The following is a 26,051-nucleotide window of genomic DNA, read 5'->3' as shown; positions in this document are numbered from 1 at the left end:
AGATTCAAGAAGTACTTATCAACCATTTACAGAGGGAAAAAAAAATCAAAGATTAAAAGAAAAGGTGAAAAAAAATAATAAATAAAAAAATAAAAAATAATCAGCAGTTAAACTGTGAACCAACAAACAGGGAGGCCTTCAAAAAAAGACTTCAAACCTCCAAAACAAGTTAGAGTCAATTGTAGAACTCTCTAGATAAAGTTATACAAGAATAAAATAGATTACACAAGTACTATTTAAACGTCCATAGGGAAACATTAAGCACAGAATGTCTATTTAAAAAAGACACACCAAATCCAGGGAGAGATTGTCAACAGCCCTTAGAGTTTCAATAAATAGTGTCTGAGTGATTCAAGTAAAGTCTGAGTCCGGGAAAAGTAATTTTACTATGAGAAGTACTTATCCACCATTTTAGGAGGTCCGATCGGGTTCCGAAGATGGCTGGATAGCCGGAAGACTTGCAACAAATGCCTCAGCCTCCTTCACTGACTTAAACCACTTCTATTTTCCAGTATTAAGCGTGATTCGTAAATCGGCAGGAGTGCGAAGAGAGCGTTTAAAACCACGATCAAAAAGCACTTTCATTACGCCTTTAAACTCAGCGCACATCTTTAAGGTCTGGGGTGCAAAATCTTCCACAAAGCGAATGATTGTATTTTGGAAAGTAAAAGTACCTCTGCGATGTGCCTCCATAATCAGACGGTGTTTTACCTGGTATTGATGGAAGCATAAAATTACCGGTCACGGGCGGGAGCCCAGAATTCCGGGGGGGAACGTAGACCCAGTGTGCCCTTTCGAGCTTGGGCAGATTCGGAAGCAAATCTTTCCCGACTATCTCACAGAGAAACTTGGCGAAAAACTTCACGGTTGTTCCCTGTTCGGTGGCCTCTGGCAACCCAAGAATTCGAAGGTTACAACGTCTGCTCCGATTTTCGAGATCGACCATTTTAGAAAGGAGTTTATTATTTTTTTCTTCTAGGCTGGAACAGAGAGTCTCCAAGTATCAAACACGACTTTCTAAATTTTCAGAAGTCGAATCGATGCGAGATAAGTGTTCAGCATGTTCGTCCACTCTATCATTGATCCAATCCAGTTTGGCTTCCAGCTGATTGAAAGTGGTTCTAAATTCCTTTAAAATATAGTTGGGGTGTTCCAGCGCAGCGAGGGTCTCAAAAGGCAGAGCTGGAACTTCCTTTCTCCCAGTTTTAGAACTCTTGCTAGACATTGCAAGGTGGATGTGTTCACAGGCAAGTAAAAGAAACCAAATAAAGTTCCTAATTAAGGTTTAAAAAAATGGAGACATTTAGTGCAAAGATAGCGAAAATAACGGAACAAAAGTTCAGAGCAGCTAAGCAATCGCCATCTTACCGGAAGTCCCCATGTTATGTTTTAATGAGATTACGATGGGTGCTAAATAGTTTCACTGGGGGTTACATTTCAGAGTATTCTTTTCCATTGGAAACTTAATCCAAAATTTCCCTCCCTGATTTATTTGTTAAGAATTCCCTTATAATGCTCTATAATGTTTTCTGCTACATGCCTGTTTCCTTAGCAGGTACTGGTTCACAAAATTTCCAGGTTCCAGATCCGGTAAAGCTGAGTACTGGCATGTGAGATCTTGTGATCTTTTCTGGTTAAGTCCAAAACCTCTACAAAAAGGGTCAGCTTATACAAAGGTAACATGAAAAGTCACTTTTTTAGCCTTGAAAATGGGGAGGTCGGCTTATACTCCAGAATGTACGGTATTTTCTAAATGGAGAAAATACAGAAAAACTGAGGCACAAAGGGACTTGCAAGTCATTGTGCAGGATTCCATGAAGGTTAATTTGCAGGTTGAGTCTGTGGTGAGAAGGGAAAGTGCAATGTTAACATTCATTTCAAGACTAGAGTATAAAAGCAAGGATGTAATTTTGAGACTCTTTTAAAGCACTGGTGATGTCTCACTTGGAGAGTTGTAACCAATTTAGGGCTACTGATCTAAGAAAGGATGTGCTGAAATTGGAAAAGGTTCAAAGGAGTTCATGACATGATTCCAGATTTGAATGACTTGTCATATGAAGAGCATTTGGTGGGCCTGTGTTCACTGGAATTGAGAAGAATGAGGGGTAACCTCATTGAAGCCTATCAATTAGTGAAAGGCTTTGATACAGTGCATGTGAAAAATGTTTCCTATGGTGGGAGAATCTGAGACCAGAGGTCATAGGCTCTGAATTAGAGGGTTGTCCTTTTAGAATGGAAATGTGTTGGACTTTCTTTGGCTGGAGAGTGGTGAATCTGTGGAATTTTTTGCCACATGCAGTTGTGGAGCGTAAGTCTTTATATTTAAGGGAGAGATTCGTAGATTCTTAATTGGTCAGAGTGTGAAAGGATATAAGAAGAAGACAGGAGATTGGGGCTCAGAGGAAAAATGGATCAGCCATGATGAAATGGCAGAGCAAACTTGATGGGCCGAATGGCCTAATTCTGCTCCTATATCTTGTGGTCCTGTGGTCAGTACCTGTGCAGAGATGAACTCGGTTACATTATGGATTGAAAAGCAGAAAAAAAAACAGCTGCTTGAAATCGGAAATGATTTTTGTTTTTCATGCAGTGGATTTGGGGAGTAGAAAATCTATCATTAAAAGGTTGACTCATTGCGACTCCAACTCACAACAATGCATTTTGAAGTGTCCTCTGCAGTGATTTAAAAAGCCATGTCATTCGTGGAAATTTTAACCCAGTGCTAAAATGCTCTTCTCGTCAGCAACACCAACATCCTGAAATGGGAACGTATTAAAAAATGCAGAAGTAGTCTAACCAGCTGATCATGCTGACTTTGCTTTAAGAATTTACTGTTTCTTCCTGATGCCATTGTTGGACGTAGTTGCAGCAGGTGTTGTGACTAGGATTTTTCACTGAGATGAGGATTTCCAGGAATTTCAGACATTCCCACTTCGGGTGCCCAGAGTAGGTTTGGCCAGTAGGTAATTTTTTTAGGTAAAGGTTTACATTTACATTATAGACATTGGTGTCTGAAAAGAGGATGCCGTCCAAGTTGCATGCCATCTTGGACACTGTCTCCCATCCACTCCATAATGTACTGGTTAGGCACAGGAGTACATTCAGCCAGAGACTCATTCCACCGAGATGAGCGTCATAGGAAGTCATTCCTGCCTGTGGCCATCAAACTTTACAACTCCTCCCTTGGAGTGTCAGACAATCTGAGCCAATAGGCTGGTCCTGGACTAATTTCCACTTGGCGTTATTTACTTATTATTATTTAATTATTTGTAGTTTTATATTGCTATATTTCTACACCTTTCTTGGTTGGTGCGACTGTAATGAAACCAAATTTTCCTCGGGATCAATAAAGCATGTCTGTCTGTTATGAGCGAATATAACAGCGTAAGATCCTTAGCGTGCAAATCTGGGCAATTAATTACAGTAGTTGAGGAAATTAGTCAGTCTTCATAGTGGATGATGCTACAGACGCCCAGAAAACTTCAATTGAAGTATCCCAAATACTGTGCAAGGACTTGTAATAATTGCAATTATCGGGGGTCAAGACAATAGACAAACTAATAAGATTAAAAGCTGACAAGTTGCTAGGTCCCAATGATCTGTAAAAGCAAGCTGCTGCAGAAATAGTGGGGCAATTTGTAGCTTTTTTTTACTGAGTTCTGGAAAGGTACTAGCAGGTTGGAAATCACAAAAATGACTACGATACTCAAGCAGGAACTAAGGCAATAAAAGTAGATGTAGATCTGGCAGCTTTACATTTGTTAGCAAGATCCTGGAGAAGCCTCTAATTGAGAAGGAAACGCTAAACCTTTTAGAGAAGCCTGAATTAAACCAAGTCATCTTGGCAAACTGGGTTGAAGTTTAATTTGAAGGTCATTTTTGTAACTGCTAACCTGTTAGCATTGTGCCTATTTGGGGATTGGTGATGAGAACTTTCAATGTTTGTAATATGTGCAAATGATTTCAATATGGATGTATGAGGTATCATAGTATTTCCTGATGATTGTTGTGTGGAGGGTAGTGATGTCAATATGTTGTTGAAATGGACTGATATATGGCAGATGTTCAATCTCAATAAATGTGAGTTTATGCACTTGGAAGTATTAATTAGGCAATGATATGCACCATGAATGGGATTCTGGCCTTCATTTATCAGCCAGGAGGCTATGTTCCAACTTCATGAAACTATTGTTACTAGAGTACTTCATGCTGTTCTGGGCACCACACCATTAGAAGGATGTGATTGTACTAGACAGTACAGAAGAGATTCATCAGGATGTTTCTTGGGATGGAAAGTTCTTTGAGTGGAAACCTGAGAAGCAAAGTCTGTCCTCTGGAACAAAAGAGATTGAGTGGACATGAATGTGGTGTATAACCATGAGGGCTAAAGATAAACTTCAGAAAACCTTTCCCTATATCAGTAGATAAAACAAGTGGACATTGATTTGGGATAAGGGGAAAGAGATTCAGAGGGGAATGGCTAAGAGCTTTTTCACTCAGCAGTGGTGAACACTTGGAATACACTGCCCGAGAATGGTTGAGATGGGGTACTGACAGCATTTAATTAAGTCTCTCAATGAGTACTTGAATCACATAGACATAGAAGGATAGTCAGCATGATTAAAAAAAAATGGAAGAATAATTAGGCCATTCAGCTCATCAATTCTTCTCACCCATTGGATCATGGCTGATTTAATTTTTTTCTCTCAATCTCATTCTCCTGCCTTCTCCCATAATCTTTGGCACACTTACTAATCAGGAACCTATCCAGCTGTGCTTTAAATATACCCTATGACTTAGCCTCCATATCTGTCTGTGGTCACATACTCTCCACTCTCTGGCTAAAGAAGTTTTTCTTCATCTCTGTTCTAAAGAGACAGCCTTGTTATTCTGAAGTTGAGTCCTCATGGCCTAGCTCTCCCACTATATGAAGCATCCTCTGTATATCCACTCTATCTGTTCCTTTCAAGATTCAATAGGTTTCATTGAGATCCTTGTTCTTATAAACTCCAGCAAGTACAGAGTCCAGAGCTATCAAACACTCTTCAAAGGCTTTCATTCCTAGGATCATTCTCCTGAGCCTCTTCTGGGCTCTCTCCAATGCTAGTAACATCCTTTCTGCTCAAAACTTTCATTACTCCAAATGTGGTCTAGCCAGTGCCTTAAAATCTCAGCATTACATCCTTGCTTTTATTTTCTAGTCCTCTTGAAATAAATGGTAGCATTGCATTTGCTGAGTTGGTAGTAAGGATCGCAAGTTAGCCCTTAGGGAATCCTGCACGAGAATGCCCAAATCCCCTTTGCGTCTCGAATTTCTAAATCTGCTTTCCGTTTAGAAAATAGTCTGCCCAAGTATTCATGACCATACTTTCTTACCCTCTTCATTTGCCACTTCTTTACCCATTCTCCTAACCTGTCCCAGTCCTTCTGCAGATTCTGTTTCCTCAACACTACCTGCTTCTCTAGCTATCTTTGTATCATAGACTGCTTCTAAGAAGGGGATGAGCAGACTCTATTTTCTAAGGAATCTGAAATCCTTTAACATGTGCAGCAGGATGTTGGAGATCTTTTACCAGTCTGTTGTAGCGAGTGCAGTCTTTGCGGGTTTATGTTGGGTGAGCAGCATTGGTGTTGGTGATGCAAAAAGACTAAATAAACTCAACAAAAAGGCTGGATCCACGCTTGGCTAGAAACCGGACTCTGAGTTAGTGGTGGAGAGGGGGGTCATTAAACAAACTGTTATCCATTATGGACAATCAGGCACATCCTTTCCATGACCTATTGAATAAGCAGAGGAACACCCTTTCTTTCTTTCTTTCTTTCTAAATCTTTTTATTAATATTAGTAATATGGACAGAATACAGATGATATATTGATAAAGAAATTACCAACATACACATTCCATTACATATAAAAAAAACCCATACATAATAGTTACAATATAAATGAGTTTACCAAGACATAAGCCATAAGATATATGTATGGACATAGTAAATCTAAATATTTCATAATGTATAATATAAAAAAAACAGAAAAAAGAAAAAAAAACAAAAAAAAATTTATATAATGCAAAACTAGCTAATCTAATCTAATAACTATAACTAATAAGTAATATAAAAGAAAAAAAACAAACAAAAGAAGGAAAAAAAATGGGCTGTTTATAATATCTCACAAAAATAAGTATTCATCAATGCCGTCACTTCCGGTCCTCTCAAAATACATAAGCTAAAAGCTGGAAAATCAAATGTACTTGGCACAGGGTCATATTACATCATATGAAAATGTTGAATAAATGGTCTGCATAACTTTTCAAATTTAATAGAAGTCTCAAAAGTACCACTTCTAATTTTTTCTAAATTTAAACATAACATAGTTTGAGAGAACCAATTAAATACAGTGGGAGGATCAATTTCTTTCCAATTCAACAATATAGATCTTCTAGCCATCAGAGTTAGAAATGCAATCATTCGACGGGCTGAAGAAGATAAATGCTGTGAATCTAACATTGGTAAACCAAAAATTGCGGTAATAGGATGAGGTTGTAAATCAATATTCAAAACCGCAGAAATAATATCAAAAATATCTTTCCAATATTTCTCCAAAAATGAACACGACCAAAACATGTGAGTTAAAGACGCAATTTCAGAATGACATCTGTCACAAATAGGACTTATATGAGAGTAAAAATGAGCTAATTTATCCTTGGACATATGGGCCCTATGTACGACCTTAAATTGTATTAGTGAATGTTTGGCACATAACGATGATGTATTAACTAATTGAAGAATTCTATCCCAATTCTCACTAGAAATACTAAAACTAAGCTCTCTTTCCCAATCCTGTTTAGTCTTATAAAGAGGCTCTAAATGTATCTTCATAATTATATTATAAAGTTTTGAAATAAAGCCCTTTTTGAAAAGGGTCTAATTCAAATAAACTCTCCAAAGTATCTGAAGGCACAAAATTTGGAAACGTAGAGAGTACAGAACTTAAAAAATGTCTAATCTGTAAATATCTAAAAAAATGAAATCTCGGCAAGTTATATTTGTTGGATAATTGTTCAAAAGACATGAAACAATTATCTAAAAATAAATCAGAAAATCTTAGTAATCCCTTAGATTTCCAAGCTGAATAAGCTTGATCTATAATGGAAGGGTGAAAAAAACAATTAGATACAATAGGACTATTTAAAACGAATTGAGTCAACCCAAAAAATCTCCGAAATTGAAACCATATACGCAATGTATGTTTAACTATCGGGTTGTCAATTCGTTTCGGCAATTTAGAAAGAGCAAAAGGGAGAGAAGTCCCTAAAATAGAACCCAAAGCATAAGCTGATACCGATTTAGTTTCTAAACTCACCCAACAAGGGCCAAAAGATCCACCCCCATCTTTCAACCAGCATAACAAATATCTAATATTAACTGCCCAATAGTAAAATCTGAAATTAGGTAATGCTAACCCGCCTTCCTTTTTTGTCTTCTGTAAATATGTTTTACCTAACCTGGGATTTTTATATTGCCATATATATGAAGAAATTTTAGAGTCAACATTAGTAAAAAAAGATTTCGGGATAAAAATTGGTATCGCTTGAAAAATATATAAAAACTTAGGTAAAATAACCATCTTAATAGCATTAATCCTACCTATTAGGGATAGAGATAAAGGTGACCACTTAGTAAACAAACCTTTAATCTGATCAATTAAGGGTAAAAAATTAAATCTAAATAAATCTTTATGGTTTTTTGTGATTTTGATCCCTAAATAAGTAAAAGAGTCATTAACTAATTTAAAGGGTAAATTTCCATAAATTGGGACCCGTTTATTTAATGGAAACAATTCACTTTTATTAAGATTTAACTTATACCCAGAAAACTCACTAAATTGAGCCAATAATGATAAAACTGCTGGAATGGATTTCTCCGGGTTAGAAATGAATAGTAATAAATCATCTGCATACAAAGATAACTTATGAATATCTGTCCCACGATTAATACCCAAAATATCCTGTGATTGTCTGAAGGCAATTGCCAGAGGTTCTAAGGCAATGTTAAATAGTAATGGACTAAGAGGACATCCCTGTCTAGTGCCCCGAGATAGGCGAAAAAAGGGAGATCTTTGATTATTGGTAACCACTGAGGCTACTGGAGTATGATAAATCAATTTAATCCATGATATAAATATCGGACTAAAATTAAACTTCTCCAACACATTAAATAAGTAAGGCCATTCAACTCTGTCAAATGCTTTCTCCGCATCTAATGAAATCACGCATTCTGAAGTATCATGTGAGGGAGTATAAACAATATTCAACAATCTCCTAATGTTAAAAAAAGAATAACGATTTTTAATAAAGCCAGTTTGATTGTCTGAAATAATTTTGGGTAATACCTTCTCCAATCTAGATGCCAGTAACTTAGAAAAAATCTTGGAGTCTACATTCAATGAAGATATAGGTCTATAAGAAGCACAATTAGTAGGGTCTTTATCTTTCTTCAATATTAGAGAAATGGAAGCTCTATAAAAAGATTGTGGCAAATTCCCTAATCTAATGGCCTCCTCAAAAACCTTACCTAACCAAGGGGAAAGAGTAGCGGAAAAAAATTTAAAAAATTCAACTGTATAACCATCTGGACCCGGTGCTTTCCCAGAATTCATTGAGGAAATAGCCCCTTTAATTTCTACATCCGTAATAGGAGTATCCAATATCAAAAGATCATCAGATGATAACCTTGGAAAATTTAATTTTCCAAGAAAATCAGACATGGTATTATAATCTTGAGGAAATTCAGATTGATACAGGGAGGTATAGAAATCTTGAAATGCCTTATTTATCTCATCATGATTAACTGTCAGATTCCCATTCTGCTGACCAATCTTAGTGATTTGACGTTTAACCAGAGCATTCTTCAATTGACTAGCTAACAGTTTACCAGATTTATCACTATGTATATAAAAATCAGATTTAGTTTTCATTAATTGATTTTCAATCGAGGATGTAAGTAATAAACTATGTTCCATTTGAAGTTCAACCCTTTGTTTGTAAAGCTTCTTACTAGGAGCAATCGAATATTTCTTATCAATCTCTTTAATTTTATCAACCAATAAAAGAGTTTCCATCTTGATACGTTTCCTCAAACCAACAGAATAAGAAATAATCTGTCCACGTATATAAGCTTTAAAAGTGTCCCAAAGTGTTCCGCAGGAAATATCATCTGTAGAATTAGTTGAGAAGAAGTTGTTGATCTGCTCCTCCATAAATTTTATAAAGTCAGAGTCTTGCAACAAGGTAGAGTCAAATCGCCATTGTCTAGCATTAAAAGCTGTATCCGTAAATTTCATAGAAAGTAATAACGGAGATCAGAGATAGCTATAATATCATAGTTACAACCGATTACCAATGGAATAAAACAAGAGTCTACAAAAAAATAATCAATTCTTGAATAAGAGTGATAAACATGTGAGAAAAAAGAAAACTCTTTGTCATTAGGATACCGGAATCTCCAAATATCAAAAACTCCATTGTCAGTCAAAAAAGAGTTAATACAAGTGGCCGACTTATTAGGTAAAGTCTGAATAGATAAAGATTTATCCATCAGAGGATTTAAACAACAATTAAAGTCACCACCCATTATTAACTTATATTCGTTTAGATTGGGTAAAGAAGTAAATAAAGACTTAAAAAAAGTCAGGACAATCCACATTTGGAGCATAAACATTAACCAAAGCAACCTTTTTATTATAAAGTAAACCCGTAATTAACAAAAATCTGCCATTCGGATCCGAAAAAATATCATGTTGAACAAATGAAATAGAGGAGTCAATAAAAATTGAAACTCCTTTTACTTTAGCATTCGAATTTACATGATACTGTTGACCCCGCCAAAATCTAAAAAAACAAAACTTGTCCTCCCTCCTCACATGAGTTTCTTGTACAAAAATGATATGAGCATTAAGTCTTTGGAATACTTTGAAAATCTTCTTTCGTTTAATTGGATGATTTAAACCATTAGTATTCCAAGACACAAAATTAATGGTCTGAGCCATAATTCTATAATCAACCCTTTGGTATAGAAAGGGTTAACCAACTTATAAACTCATGCACCCGGAAGAGGAACAAAAGTAGTGAGAAGACCCGGAAGTGACGACAACACAGACATATTTGAAGTTCAAAAACAGCCCGAATAAAAAAACTAACACAAACTGGTACAAAAAAAATAGAATTAGAAAACAGACCATCCCCCCCACCCCCCAAGAAAAAGCCAAAATATGACTTAAAAAGAGAAAAAGTAAGACTAATCCTACCCCATTGTCAGCTGAAGAACACTCCATATAAAAAGGATATATATAAAAGAATCACCCCGACTTTAAAAATAAAATCGCTATAATAAAAACCATATTTCTAAGTATAGTTAGTTGTAAAAAGAATAAAAATATAATCACTAAAAAACAATTATAACTCGGGCTCTGGCCCAGACAAAACAAAAAATATTTAAGCTAAGATAAGCGATGCATTGTCTGGAAGAAACACGAAAAATATAAACATAATGCCATCTTAAGCAAAACCAAAAATCTTTTCCAAAAAACCACCATCTTAATCAAGGAAAATATACCTTCGAAGGAACAAAGTTAATAGACAAGTATGTAGTTAAATGATTAAAGTGTATAAGGCAAAACAATTAACATGACGCAAACACACTTTAACTTGAGTATAAAGTGTAGGATGAACCTACACCAATAACCAGATTATAATTCTGGTTTAAGAGATCGAGAGCCATCTTACACGATCAGAATCATTGATTTATTAAAGACTGGTGTCTGTAGCAGTAGGGAAGTTCTCCTCCAGATATTTTCTCGCTTCTGAAGTTGAAAGGAAAACTTGTCGTGGAGCATTCGACGGAGAAATTCGAAGCTTCGCAGGGTATAGGAGCGCAGGTTTCAGATTTTTCTCATAACATTCAGCCATCAACGGTTTAAAAAGAAGCCTTCTTTTTAAAAGATCTGAACTAAAATCTTCAATCAGGCGGAAGGAAAAATCTTTGATTTTAATCATTCCTAGTCGACGAGCTGCTCTTATAACTTGTTCTTTGTCATGTACATAATGGAACCGGACAATTACCACCGAAGGTTTGTCTGTAACACTCGGTGATCGACGCCGAATTCTATGTGCCCGATCCAATAAAGGGGGGTTATTCGGGAAAATTGTCGGAAACGCTTCTTTTAAAAGTTGAGCAAAATATTTCGAAGGGTCATCTTTTTCTATGCCGTCTGGAAGACCAAGTATACGTAAGTTCTGTCTTCTGAACCGATTCTCAAAATCGTCACTCTTGGCTTTAAGGACTTCCATCAGCTTAATGGTCGAAATTAAATCCTGTTGCAGTTTTCCGATAGTCAAATCTCGCTTCCGAGCTTCTTCTTGCAGAGACACAATAAGAGCTTGTTGCTGTTTAATTACTAAATCCGTCTTAACCATGTACTCTTGAAAAGCCTTTATATCTTCTTTAAAAAATTGTTGTAGTTCAGCAAATTTTTGATCCAAAACCTCTATAAACAATTCAAAAGTTAATGGTGTTTGTTGTGTCGGAGCCTGCTTTTTTCCGTTACCGTTCGGATTACGTCCGGGATCCCGTCCCTTAGACCTGAGAGACATTTCTGTTTGCATATCATCAAAAGTTCACAACAAACAAATTCACAAAAAAAAAAAGAATAAAGAAACTTTCGGTATAGGTAAAAATAAGCTGAATAAGGGTGATCAAAGGTTAAAAAAAGTAAAAGTTATGGAGCGAATCCAAAACGGTACTCACTCCATGAGCGTCTCCAGCTGACTCCAGGAACACCCTTTCAAACAGGCTCATTCAGCTCTGTTGTTACAAGGGTCGTTACAGAAAATTTTCCCTACCAAATGCAATAAGCATGTACAACAGTTCATCTCTGTACGACAGGAGAACACACACCATAGTACAATAGTCTCTGTTTTATTGTGTTGTGCATTATTATTGCACATTGGTAAATTATTGTGTATCTATTATTCTACACTTCATTATACTATTATTGCTAAGTGTGTTTTTAAATGCTATTGCTGTATCAAAATAATTTCCCACTCAGGATCAATAAAGTTTTTTATTATTATTGTCATTATTATTATTGTTAGACATACTTGGTTACAAAATCATCAATTCTGTCATGCACTATATATCCCTGGTTGAGGTTGCAGTAAGTAGGGCTCAGGATATTTTTTTTTAGCAGGCAGTTGACAAGGTGCTACAAATGGCTAGTACACAAGAGCTGAGTGCTGTGGGTGTGGGGGAAGAGTATGTTTGCATGGATTGAAGATTGGTTGTTGAATAGAAAATTGGTGAGGTGTCCCAAGGATCAGTTCTTGGGTCTGGTATTTATGATTTGTATCTGGGAGGGGCACGATGTAAAGTATCAAAAGTTTGCCAGTGACATAGAAGTAAATAGAACACATGAGGATATTGAACAACTGGATATCAATTAAGTGGATAGAAACTTGGTAAAAGGAGTTTAATTTGGGTGGTTGTGCACTTTTGATAAGAATGTAGGCAATTATCTAAATGGAGAACTATTTCTGATGAGTGTACAGAAGCATTCACATGCTATTATGCATGAACTGCAAAAGCTGGCAGATATAGCAAATGGTGAGGAAGGAGGCTTGCTTATTTGTCTTTATCGCAAAAGGGATTAACTTTATAAATGCAAAGTACAGTTTCATTGTAGAGTCCAAGTGAGGAAACTGCTGGAATACTGTAGACAGTTTTGGTCCCCATAAGAAAGTGCAGTATGTATTGGCATTGGAAGCAATCAAAAAGACATTCACTAGTTTAATTTCAATAAAATTGTCCTGTAATGAGTTGAGAACAATGAGGAGTGACCTTACTAAAACACAATATCCTTTGGGAGCATGATATCAGTCTTTCCCCTCAAGGGTGAATCTTAAAAAAAGTTAACTCAATTCCAAAATTATAGAGTTGTCACTCCAAATAGAGTTTCATAGAACTTTAGGAATTTCTTTTTATACTGGAGCTTTGTGAAGTCTGGTACATTGAGGCTCTTTCAGGAGAAGCAGATGATTAATTTTTAGAAAGATTAAAGTATTGAGGGCTTTGAGGATCTGATAGAAAAGAAGAAATAAGGCCATGAACATATCATCCATGATCATATTGAATGACAGGACAGGCTGGAGGAACCAAGTGGTTGACTCTTATTTTGTATCCCTAGTTCTTGGTTAAAGTTGGAAGCAAGAAAGGTTGGTGTTTGGTGTGTGAATTCTCAGCTGTTGGGAGTTCTGGGAAAGTATCAACAAAAATTTCTAATGAAATGTTGGTGGTTTGTTTTTGTCTTCAGGTTCTCAAGGATTCTTGTGCTGATATCTCATTCCCAGGATTTTTTGAATGGAGTTTGCAACAATATTATTCATATGCATAATCGGAAGCTCAAGTACTATACAGTGAGTGTGAATTACATTAAGTTGAGGTGCCTCATTTTCTGAGGAAACTTGCACTAAATATAATACAAATTTTCCGTTAATACATTCTGATAGCATCTTTTGCCCCCTAGCATTTGGTGTGGGGACTATAATTATTTTAAGTATTTTCTTGGTGTTCTGGTTGAGAGAAGAGTGCAGTGGGAGCTTTTACCCAGCTTCTAATCAATGCTGATCTACCCTGAATGAAGAGAGTCAGCACTGATGCCAGGAATAAAAAGTGTTCTTTTCTGAAATGTTGATTCTTTCAGCAAGTTTGAGTGTTTGCAAATATCATAATCAAATGCAGGAAATTCACCACCTGATGTGTGAACACATGACTTTCAGATGGAGATGAGCATGCCATCCATTTGGTCCCGGGCAGTAGACCTTTCAAGAAGATGTGAACTGCCATCTTGAATTGTTGCAGTATAACAGAGTCCAGGCCTTTTGCGCCATGGTGTCTTTGTCAACCATAAGACCATTTTAACTGCACGCCTGCCTGCAGTTGATTGCTGTCCCTTGACTTGCCTGCTTGTGTGCTTGTCCAAGTGCCTCTTAAATGTTGTTTTAATAAAGCGAGGTTGCTCCTGTAATGCAAGTAGAAAAATGTTGATATTGCATTTGCATTGCTTGTGCTTTTGTTTCAGGGCAACTATGACCAGTATGTAAAGACCAGATTAGAACTGGAAGAGAACCAGATGAAACGATTTAATTGGGAGCAAGATCAAATCACTCATATGAAGGTGAGTATGTATAAGGAGAAGTGGGAATGTACAGAGGTTTTAACACTTTTGAAATGGAGAAGATCGAATTAAATAACTTGACTGTAGATGCTGGAGTTTGAAGCAAAAAATAACCGCAAGAGGAGCTGGATGTGTTCAACAGCATCTGGGTGGTGGGGATTGAGTACAGGGAGGAGTGCTAGTGTTTTCGCTAAAGACACTGTATTAGGATTTGAGCCTGAGCCTTGATATAGGATTTCAACTCTCTCCAGCCACAGATGCTGTTCAACCTGCTGAATTTCTCCAGCAGTTGGTATTTTTTTTAAATTAAATAACAAATCTCGTTTAGTTTCGAAAGTCATTCAGAAGATGCACAATTTGTATTTAGCTTTCTTCCATTTAATTGCCCAGTTCTGCATTCCTTCACCTCTTGCCTTAAAAGTATTATGTTCTCTTCAGTTGCTAATTCTGGTGTATTCCTCAACCTGTCATAAATCACACTTATTAATGACTCAAACACAGAAAACAACATTATCTTTGACTGTTCTGCCCTGCTTGAAAATACTTATAAATTATACTATCAACATTACTGTTAATTTGTATTTTTCTCTTAGAAGCTTAACATGCATGAGGTGCTTAATGTCCATTGTGTCACATTGCTGATACTGCTTGTTGGAGTTTTGATGGGCTGTTACCCACTGACCTGTTTGGTTCTATTTTGCCTTTATTCCCCAGAACTACATTGCACGTTTTGGGCATGGCAGTGCTAAATTGGCAAGGCAAGCACAGAGCAAAGAGAAAACCCTGCAGAAGATGATGGCTTCTGGGCTGACTGAGAAAGTAATCAGTGATAAGGTGTGTGTGTTTGTTCCATTTTATCATTCCTGGGAATGGTTCTGTTATAACAGCAGGATAGAAACTTCCTTTGAGTTTGGTGGTATATGCTTTCAGGCTTTTACATCTTCTGCCTATTCTAAGTTGTGCAGGGTGAAGAGAGAAACAGGCATACCTACCCGTTTTTCTTAAATATTGCAATATAATCCACATCTACCATTTATGCTTGCAATTCATTTTATGCTTGCACCATTCTGACTGGAAAAAGTTCCCCTTAAGTGCTACTGAACCTGCCTATTCAACCCCCCCCCCCCCCCGCCCACCCAACTTCCATTTAGGGGCCCAAACGGTCCTTCCAGGTAAGGCAACATTTCACCTGCAAATCTGTTGGGGTTGTCTGTTGTGTCCAGTGCTCCCAATGTGGCTTTCTCTATGCTGGTGGGTCCAACGTAAATTGGGAGGCCGCTTTATTGAGTAACTTCGCTCTATTGCCCAAAAGCAGAATTTCCCTGTGGCCAGCCATCTTAATTCATATCCCCTTCCTTCCTGTTCTGACATGTTGATCCACGGCCACCTCTTCTGCTACAAAGAAGGCTACTCTCAGGGTGGGGGAGCAGCACCACTTACTTCATCCAGGTAGCCTCCAACCTGATAGCATGAACATTGATTTTTCCTTACTAAATTCTTTCCGTTCACCCTTGCCTCATCTTTTCTTCCCTACTCTTAACTCTTACCTCTCCTCCTCACTTGCTTATCACCTCCCCCAGTGCCCTTCCTTCTCTATCTCCCATAATCCACTCTCCTCTCCTACCATATTCTTTCTTCTCCAGCCCGTTGTGTATTTAATATTTCAGTAATACTTGAGTAATATTGTTTAAGCATTTTTTAAATCATTGTTGGTTTTATGTAAAAGTATATGCGTGGTATATGTCAATACGCTACCACTTAATACGTGTGCACCTCGCTTAAAGTAAAAGCGAATCATCTCCCGGCTTTGTGTTTTTTTTAATTAGTTGTTATGGCTTGGAGATACAAAACATAACATTGTCCTTTATCTTTCCCACCTGGCTTGTCCTCTTTCCCCTTCCCGCACCATCTTATTCTGGTATTCCCACCCCTGCCACCCTTTCCAATCCTGTCAAAGGGTCTCAACATGAAATGTTAACTGTTTATTCATGTTCGTAGATGTTGTCTGACCTACTGAGTTCTTTAGCATTTCCTGTGTTTTGCTCTGGATTTTCAGATCTCATGTGTTTAAGGAATGAATGCTGTTAATCTAAGGCGGGGGTCGGCAACCCGCGGCTCCGGAGCCACATGTGGCTCTTTTACGTCTGTGCTGCGGCTCCCTGTTGCTTTGGGAAATAATTGGTTGTGGCGACCCTTTTCCTGGCACATCCGAACCGACTCACAATTAGATAGCCTACGGGGTTTTGCAAGCACAGAGCTTTGGAGCCTCTGCGCCATGGGGGGGGGGGCAGGTTGAGGGAGGCTTAAAAGTGAGGCTGAAGATTTCGAATAAAGTTTTTTCCTTCGACTGCAGTTACCGACTCCGTGTCGTAATTTTAGCGCTGCGTGTACACACCGCTACATGGTCAGTATTTAATTAAAATGTATTTTATGTTAGTTTGTTAGTTTTTGAAATGTAAATCTAAATTTGAAGATTATGGTGATCTTGTACAATCTAAATAAGACGTCGTGGCGACCCATTTCCTGACACATCCGAACCGGCTCACAATTAGCCAGCGTTCAGGCTAAGGGAGATAGCCTACGGGGGTTTGTGAGTACGTGTCTTTTGCAGCATCCGCGCCCATGGGGGGCGGGTTGAGGGAGGCTTAAAAGCAACGCTGTTTAGTTCGAATAAAGCTATCTTTGACTGCAGTTTACTGACTGCGTGTAGCACACCGCTACAACGTGTTTTTATCGCTGGCTGTCCAGAGGGGAGGTGCTGAAACGCTTTGTCGCGTGTCTGGAAGAAGTGAAAACTTTCCTGGGCAGCCAAGGGGCTTACCTTTCCTGAGCTGGAACAGCCAGAGTGGCTGGAAAAGCTACACTTCATGGTAGACATGACAGCGCACCTGAACACGCTGAACACAGCTCTTCAGGGGTAAGGACGTACAGCCCTGCACATGTTGGAGGATGTTTTGGCATTCGAGCGCAAGTTGACGTTGCTTGCCAGAGATTTACAGAAAGGCACAATGTCTCACTTCCCCAATTTGAGAGAGTTCAAACAAGGTCACGACATGATAAATTCGGGGTATTTACATTCTGCAATCATCGCAATGCAAACATCGTTTGGGAAACGCTTCTGTGAGTTCAGAGAGGAAAAAAACACATTATCCTTCCCGGTCACTCCCCTAAGCATCGATCCATCCCTACTGAATACGACTGCATTGTCAGGTGTGAGTCAACCTGAACAAGTATGATAAATATTTTAATTGCCTATTATTTTACGTATATTCATATGTTTTCATTGTTCAGTGAAATAGTCCTTTTATTTTTCAGGTTGACAGCTGGCTGAAGTTATTTTTGGTTTGCTGCTGGCGGCAAATTTAAGTTTGGCGTTTTTCATAAATAAAAGAAGGACTCAAATAGCCGTTGAGTATTTTACTTAAAAGTAACCTTCAACCCAACGTCTTTTTTTCGGAGTTCAAAATGTTTTTGTTGCATGCAGAAATGTAATTTCGTTTTCTCTGCAGGAGTTCATCAATTTCATAAATGCAACACATTATAGTTTGTTTATACATAGCATAAAGGCAAAACAAAACGTTGTATGCAGTGTTATTTCATTTTAAATGTCAAACGGGTTTTGCGGCTCCCAGTGTTTTCTTTTCTGTGGGAAACGGGTCCAAATGGCTCTTTCAGTGGTAAAGGTTGCTGACCCCTGATCTAAGGTGTTAAAAGCTTCAGGTGGTGCTGATCATTTACATTTAAATGTAGCCATGTAGCGGTATGCTACACACAGCACTGAAATAACGACACAGAGTCGGTAAACTGCAGTTAAAAAAGATTTTATTCGAACTTCGCGGCCTCGCTTTAAAAACCTCCCTGATCCTGCCCTCCCCGGGCGCGGATGCTGTAGGGGGCACGTATTCACAGTCCTGTCCCGTGCGCAGATGCTGTAGGGGGCACGTGTTCACAGTCCCGCGCGGGCTTTTCCCTTTGTTGGTGAAGCAGGCCTGGCGCCCTTTTGGGACTGGCCTTTATGCCAGCGCGCTGGCTATTTGTGAGCCAGTTCGAGTGCGCTAGGAAGTGGGTCGCCACAGCCATACCTATCGTTTTTTTTTACAAAGTGTCTTAATCCACCTTGACAGCTTGCACTTCATACCTTCAGTATTTGCCTTATCTGAGCATAGCCTCCAGGTGCACTGCAGGGAATCGTGCTCAGCACCTTCAAAGTGAAGCTTGCATTCTGGAAACATATTGTAAGTGCTGCTCACCTAGGAAAAAAAACTAGCAATACTTGAAGAAACTGGTAGTTGACCAATATGAAACATGAATTCTTTTTTCCTTTACAGAGGCTGCTTGGGTTTCTGAATATCCTTGGCATTTTCTATTTTGTTGTCAATTATTTTTGCCATGTTATCATTAAATTTAAACCAGGGCAATTTTTGAACCTCCAGTAGAAACCAGTTGCTTAACTGAGATCATAATCGGAATTTGTCTTGTCTTCAACACAAAACAATTTATTTCCTTTTTCCATATATACCAGCCAGAGTTAATTAAGATTTTTTAAAGCTACTTATCATGCACTGAGCATTTCATAACTGTCAGGTTAAGATGTAATTACTATGACATCGGTATTTTTGTATTTCTTTGGCCTTGCATTCTCTAGATACTTCTCAGACGCATCAGCACATGACGTTCAGTATTATCCACCCTTTTTAAAAAAAACAGGTGGCTGTAGTTAATTTTGCTTCGGTGCAAGCAAATCCTCAGGGCCTTGTACTTATTGTTTTTCCTTAGTTGAGATAAATGTGTTGAAATTGATACCTTGAGCTCTGCAGTCCGAAGCAGAGCCCGTCTGTTGTTGGAAGTCAGAGCTCTCCAGTTTGAGCTGAACTTCCCTTGGTTGTTTGCAATGTTCCATGGACTTGATGAGCTGAAGGTCCTGTTTCTTTAATATCTTTCAGTGAGTTTGATGGACCCCTTAACATCCACGTGAGCCTCTGGTGCCCTACTTGGGGTGAGCCTTCCTTTCTATTGTAGGGAAAAATTAGAGTCTAAGCCTTATTAATTTCAGATTGAGCAAGTTCACAGATGGAGGCTTGCGTTTCTTCCTGGCAACCATTTGTAGTTTAAACCTCCGTCTCACAAATAAGTTGTCAGAAATTCAGTTCTCTACAACAACTCTGCCATTCTAGATTATGTTTGTTTCCTACCTTTGATACTGTGATCCTGCCCCATCCTCATTTCTCAATTTCTCTGATATTCAGAAATCAATTTAATCTTTGTTCTAAATGAGTGCAGTGATTGGACCTTTGCAGTTGGTGTGCAGAATTCCAAATGTTCACAGCCATTTGAAATTTCCCCTCATTACATCCTAAGAAGTCAGCCTTTATTTTGAAGCTGGCCCCTAGTTCCAGAGTTAGCAAGGTGAAATATCATCCTGTATCCACTCAGTTGAACCTGTTAGAATTTAGTATGTTCTGTCACTGCCTTTTACTTCTCTTGTATATTATCCCATACAGTGTGCTTTGGGCTATTCCCACATCTTAAGCAATTACTTGCTGACCTAGAGTGTATGGTGGGATTCTAAGATTGTACCACTGCTGAGCCATACACTGAAAATAGTGTTCAGAAATTTTGTTCGTTCTTTTGAATGGCTGACTTGGAACAAGTTACAACAGCCAAATTCCAAGGTTACTCTGCCCTAGAGGACAGTCTGTTTAATCATATCTCAATAAAGCGCATTTTTTGTTCTTGCCACAACATGATCACAACTGTTGTCACATACTGCAGAGCCTGAAGTAAACCACTTTGTGCAGAGGGTGATTGCATCACCTAGGCCCCAGATGTTAGTGGGAATTTTACTGAAGGAATAGATGAGTAGCATGGTCTTGGGGAAGAGGAGAAATACTAAGTATGTTATGACTTTGTTCTGTTAGTGTTTGGCATTACTTTTATCTTGGATTTTTTCCTTAGTATTCATGAATTTCCTTCTCAGCTGCTATGTGGCTGAATTCTCTCTGGGTGCATGGACAGGGAGAGGTATGGTAGCCCATTCTCATTTTCCTACATGTTTTCCAGGGCTTGATATGGGGAGAATATGCCAGAGATTATCATTCTAATTCTTTATTATTTTCCTGCAGACTTTATCATTCTATTTCCCATCATGTGGGAAGATTCCTCCTCCGGTTATTATGGTGCAGAATGTGAGCTTCAAGTACACAAATGATGGGGTATGTTGAATAAGAGTATCCATGGGTGACCTTGAGAATGTGGTACATTTGTCATTGTTTGCTCATTCCCCAGCTCTGTATGCTTTCCTCGTAACCATACTGAGAATCCCCATATTGTAATTGTTTTGTTTAATTTCTCTTGGCCGTGTTGTGATGGTTTGTTAAGTTCTCTGCTTTTGTATGTCGGCATGTGGAATTTTTGTTCACTCACATCCTTCAATGTACTGGCTTGAGACACTCTTATCTTTAAGTCTCAATATCCCATTTCAGCTGATGCTTCCAGGGTAGTCCCTCATCTAAAATCTGTATCTAGTGCACAAGGGAGAGAAATCAAAGTGCTGTAACCACTTGCACTCATAGTAGGTGGAAGAAATAGTATGGTGAAATTTTGGTTGAGATGAAGGTGCAGTCAGGATGGTGGACCAGTGTTTTGACATAAATTAAATGTTATTTGGCATTTTATTCTCTTACAGCCTTTGATCTACAAGAATCTAGAATTTGGTATTGATTTGGATACCAGGGTGGCCTTGGTTGGGCCAAATGGAGCTGGGAAGTCAACATTACTCAAACTGCTAGCCGGTGATGTAAGTACAATTAAGGATGGTTCAAACAGTTGAATGGTTACCGATCCAAATGGAGAATTACAGAGATCAGCACCTCGGGGAAGAAATTTCTTCTTTTCTGCATCCGTGGCAAATTCCTTTATTTTGAAGCAGTAATATGGTTCTAAACAGAATATCAGCTGTGCATCCACCTTGAGAATACCTTTTAATAAATAACTCCTCTATCAAAAGTCAAAAGTATAGACCTGGTTTACCAAGTTTCTCCATTAGCACAAAGCTACTACAATCCAGAGCTCAATATTGTGAGTCTTTACTGTGCTTGTGCAAGACACCACGTCAGGAGACCAGACTTTCATATAATACTCTGGATGTGTTCTCACCAGGGCTTCATATAATTGGAGCAATACTCTGTACTTGGATTCCGTTACAGTAAAGTCCATACCATTTGTTTTTTTAATTATTTGTTAAACTTGCATGTTAATATTCTGTGATTCTTATGCAAGGTAGCCAGGTCCCTCAGAATAGCGACACCTTTCAATATCACAGAACAGTATAGCACAGTACAGGCCCTTCAGCCCAAGGTGTTGTGCCGACCAATATATATATGCTTAGTGCATGATCTATTTAATCCCTCATTCCTGTACAGCCATGTACCAATCCTAGAGTCATGTCCCTGATATATCTGCCTCAACCACCACCTATGGCACTTGTGTTCCAGGCACTTAATGTCTCTCTGTACATTTTAAATAAAACACTACCTCTGACATCTCCTGTAAACTTTTTTCTGCTCATCTTAAAAGGATGTCTTCTGGTATGTCTTGGAGAAGGGCTCCCCTGGCGGACTACTCTATCTGTACATCTTGTGTTATACTGTACATAGATGATGTGCTGACCTTTTAATTTACTTTAAGATCAATCAGACCTTTTCTTCCCATGGTTCTCGTTTTCTTTCATCCATGTGCCTATCTAAGGGTCTCTTAAATGTCCCTAATGTACCTGCCTCTACCACAACACTTGGCAGTGGTTTCCATTCACCTTCAACACTCTACCCTAGGAGACTGGATGGGTTCCTATTTGTGCTGCTTGAGATCAGGTAGGAGTTGAACCAGTAGCTCTGCAATGGCTGTCCTTTTGGGTGAGATTCCTGTCCATTGATGCCCTTTAAATCATGGCCATCCTAGTCACCCTTGCTCAAATAAACTTTCCTTTAGCAAGTTTTTAGTTTGCCTGAAAACATGAGATACTGTTGACTGAACTTTGGGCCTTTGTGCAGTCCTAATTTTGTACTGACCATTTTGCCCATTTTTGTGTTCTCTTGTAGCTCTTGCCTTGCGATGGAATGATTCGAAAGCACTCGCACGTCAAGATCGGGAGATACCATCAGGTAACTTACTAACCTTCTCAGGTCCCATCTACTTCTGTGATGCAAGAAGGTGGGCAACGAATGTCACCAATCTTGTAGGAAAATATGAATGAGAAGGCCTGTTCACTGTTGATATGTGACCCAACTAAATATGCTTAGCTTTCTGTCATACCATTTGGTTAGCCAAAACAAAAATCAATTTTGGACTTGTTTTCTCAAATAGATTGTGATCTATTGCTGTTTAAGGAAATGCTGAAAGGCTAAAATTTGTAGCTGTGCTGTAAGTCTTGGATTTCTTTGTATCCACTCTGTCAGTACTTTTCCCAGTTTGGAAAATCTAATCCTCATCCATTATAGGCTGCAGCGAATGGTAGGTGTCTAGAACAGTGTGACAGGAGTGTAACTAAATTATAGTGCCATTTAAGAGGCTTTTATATACACATGAATGTGGAGGTAAATGCAGAAGACAACCAGTTTAATTTGACATTGTGATATCATGGGACAAAGGATCTGTTCCTATGCTGTACTGTACTGTGTTAACTATCCTAGCATCTCCCAAACCCTGATATCTACCACCAGGAAGGTAGATTGTAGCAGGAAATGATACCAGATGTAGATTTCCCTCTAAATCCCACACCATCCTGACTTTGAAATTTATTGTTAATCCTTCATGACTAATCTGGAGCCGTCTACCCAACAACACTTTGGAAGCACTTTCAGAGTAACTGCAGCAAGCAGTAAATGTTGACTTTGCCAGTGACGCCCATGTTCTGAAAGAAACTTGCACCTTCCCCTTTCTTTCTCTCTCCGCCCCTCATCCTCTCCCAAACCCATTCTGCCTTCTTGCACCACTTTATTTCCTGTTCATATTTAATAAATCACTCATGCCCCAGTTCAGCATGTTTGTTCCTTGGATACCTTTATTTTTCCATAACAATGGTAAATGTCATTATGATGACTGCAACAAAAATGAGCTCACAGCCACCACTTGCCTAGCTTCATTTCCTTGAAATGTGTACATTGTTCACTTTCTTATGGGCTACTTTAAACAATTTTACACCTCTTTATCCTTTACTATATCTGTTAATTACTATGTATCTAAATTACTCTATAGAGAAGTTGGGTCAAATAAGAATTTGAAGGAGGCCATTTGGCATTTCAGACCTGTACTGTCATCCTTCGAGATCATAGTTCACTCTGTTCTGAATAAATAGCTGAATTACCACAACCCTTTGGGCTATAAATTTTGTTTAAGATTTTTCACTCTGAAGAATCTCAATCTCAGTCCTAAATATCTTTTCCTGTTAACAGCTTTTAAGACACAGTCAGAGAAAATGTCCTACCAATTCAGACTGTTGGGCTGTAAGTTTCAAAGATGCCACCTTTTATTCTTCCAAACTCCAACGAATACAGGCCTTCTCTGCTCAGTATTTCCTCCTACATCAAACAGCCATCCCAAGACCTAGCCAGGCAAATCTGTTGCGCTCACCTAGAGTATGTACATCCTTTGATTAGGTCAGAAGAGCAAACTTGCACAGTACTCCAGATGTGGTCTTGCCAAGAGCAATGCAATTGCAGTAAGTAGTCCTATACCTGTACTTACATCCTGCCACCAGAAAGGCCAGCACAACAATTGAACAAAGAACAGTGCAAGCTCTCTGGCTTATGATGTCAGACTGATATTTTAACCTACTCTAAGATTAATCTAACCCTTCCCTCCCACATGGTCCTCCAGTTTTCTTTCATCCATGTGCCTATCTTGGGGACTCTCAAATGTCCTCGTAAGACCACACCTGGCAACGTGTTCCACACGCCTACCACACAGTTTTTTAATGAAAACTTACATCTGACTTCCACCATATCCTTTACTCCAATCACCTTAACATTTTGCCCCCTCCTATTACCCATTGCTGCCCTGTGGAATAAGTTGCTGGCTGTCTACCCTCAGTGCTTTTCTCTCCATCTTGTATCCTCTGTCAAGTCACTTCTCATCCCCCTTTGCTCCAAAGAGAAAAGTCCTAATTTGTTTAACCTTTCCTGACAAGACGTGCTATCTAATCCAGGCAGTATCCTGATAAATCTCCTCTGTACCCTCTCTAAAGCTTCTACATCTTTACTATAGTGAGACAACTAGATCTGAACACAATCCTTCAAGTGTGGTCTAGCTGAAGTTTTGTAGAGCTGCAACGTCACTTCACAATTAATGGATTGAGTCCCCCGACCAATGAAAGCTAACACACCATACGCCGCCTTAACCATCCAATCAACCTGTGTAACAACTTTGAAGGATCTATGGGCGTGGACCCCAAGATCCCTCTGTCCTCCCCACTCCTAAGAATTTTCCTTCCTATCAGCTTGTTGAACTGTGTATTACTTTTAGAGACCTGTACAAGTACCCCTGAGTTTTGAACATCGATATTTCCCATATCCTGTTTTGTGCACTGGAGTAAGTAATCTCACACTTCACATTTGCTGTCTACCCTGTTTTCATCCAGTCACTCAGCATGTCATTTTGCCTTGATGCCTCTGTACATTCTCTGTATTTGCAATCTCAAACAATTTTGTATCCAAAGCTTGGGAGTGTATTGGTTCTGTTTTCTTTTATCGAGATAAGTGACTCGGTTTCTTCAGAGTTCCCTGGTATAAAAATTAAGGATCTGAAGTCTCAAATTTTAATTGTCAAATCACTCATGAAGGATTAAATATGTGGCATGGCTACAGTGGTGATTGAATTGCTGAATCATTACCAAACTGATTAACCTGTTGAACAAAGATGATTGTGCTTCCCCCCCCACCTTCCAAGAGTTGCCTTTACTATATTTGAAAATGTTACTCTTTTGTTGGGTGGAATGCTGGAAGCATTTGTAATTTATTGGTCCAGAGTGTGTGTGACAAGTTTGAGGATGTGGGGAGTAATTTCTGTGAACTTACTTTTCTGGTAGTTGTGTTCCTTGGTCACTGCAGGATCAAATGGACTGAAGCCATAGGCAAAAGGAAGTGCTTTGCTCACTGGATTGTTTATTTCTAATTGCCTTTGCTGTAGGCCTGCTATGTGGGCTTCTTCTGAGGTTCAGCAGAAGGACGTCCTTTTAGAACAGAGATGAGGTATTTCTTTGGTTATAGCGTGGCATTCATTACCATAGAGTTGTGGAGACCAAGTCTTTGGGTATATTTACAGTGGAGCTTGTTAGGTTATTGATTAGTAAGGACATCAAAATTATAGGGAGAAGGTAGGAGAATGGAGTTGAGAGGGAAAATAATCAGCCATGATCAAATGGCCCAATTCTGCTCCTACAACTTTTGGTCCTAAATCCCATTTGTGATCTTTTGTCAAGTCACTTGACTGAGGAAGAAGTCAGCAGTGTGCAAAGGAGATGCTGAATTAGAGCAGTCATTCACTGTCCACATCCACAGGGAGTCTGAGTCCTATTGTCTCCCTTGGTCTTACACCATCATTGGAGAGAAATGCAGAAGATAGAAGGTGTTTAATTCCAGGGAATTGTTTGGGACAGCAACCATCAAGTTCATTTCCGAAAGATGGTGTATAAACTTGAGTGGCCTTGAAGCATGGGATGTGGGGAAGGGAAAATGGGAAAAAGGTGATAAAGAAATGCTAAGGTATCTGGAAAAAGACATCTGAATGTTCAAAAAAAAAACATTCATAATATTTGAATTATGCAGGGT

The 26,051-nt window shown here is 38.7% G+C and overlaps 1 protein-coding gene across 1 annotated transcript in view; it reads left to right on the top strand.

Moving 5' to 3' along the window:
• The window catches only part of abcf2a (ATP-binding cassette, sub-family F (GCN20), member 2a), a 76,927-nt gene that overhangs the window by 39,088 nt on the left and 11,788 nt on the right, over window positions 1–26,051 (top strand). Inside the window, exons 7-12 of the mRNA XM_059978189.1 lie at window positions 13,366–13,468; window positions 14,134–14,229; window positions 14,944–15,063; window positions 20,352–20,441; window positions 20,915–21,025; window positions 22,326–22,388. Of these exons, the coding sequence (XP_059834172.1) occupies window positions 13,366–13,468; window positions 14,134–14,229; window positions 14,944–15,063; window positions 20,352–20,441; window positions 20,915–21,025; window positions 22,326–22,388 (583 nt within the window). The remainder of the gene's footprint in view (window positions 1–13,365; window positions 13,469–14,133; window positions 14,230–14,943; window positions 15,064–20,351; window positions 20,442–20,914; window positions 21,026–22,325; window positions 22,389–26,051) is intronic.

The sequence above is a fragment of the Hypanus sabinus genome, chromosome 1 (assembly GCF_030144855.1).
Source record: "Hypanus sabinus isolate sHypSab1 chromosome 1, sHypSab1.hap1, whole genome shotgun sequence".
In the NCBI taxonomy this organism is placed as follows: domain Eukaryota; kingdom Metazoa; phylum Chordata; class Chondrichthyes; order Myliobatiformes; family Dasyatidae; genus Hypanus; species Hypanus sabinus.
This window is presented reverse-complemented; position numbering and strand designations above follow the sequence as displayed.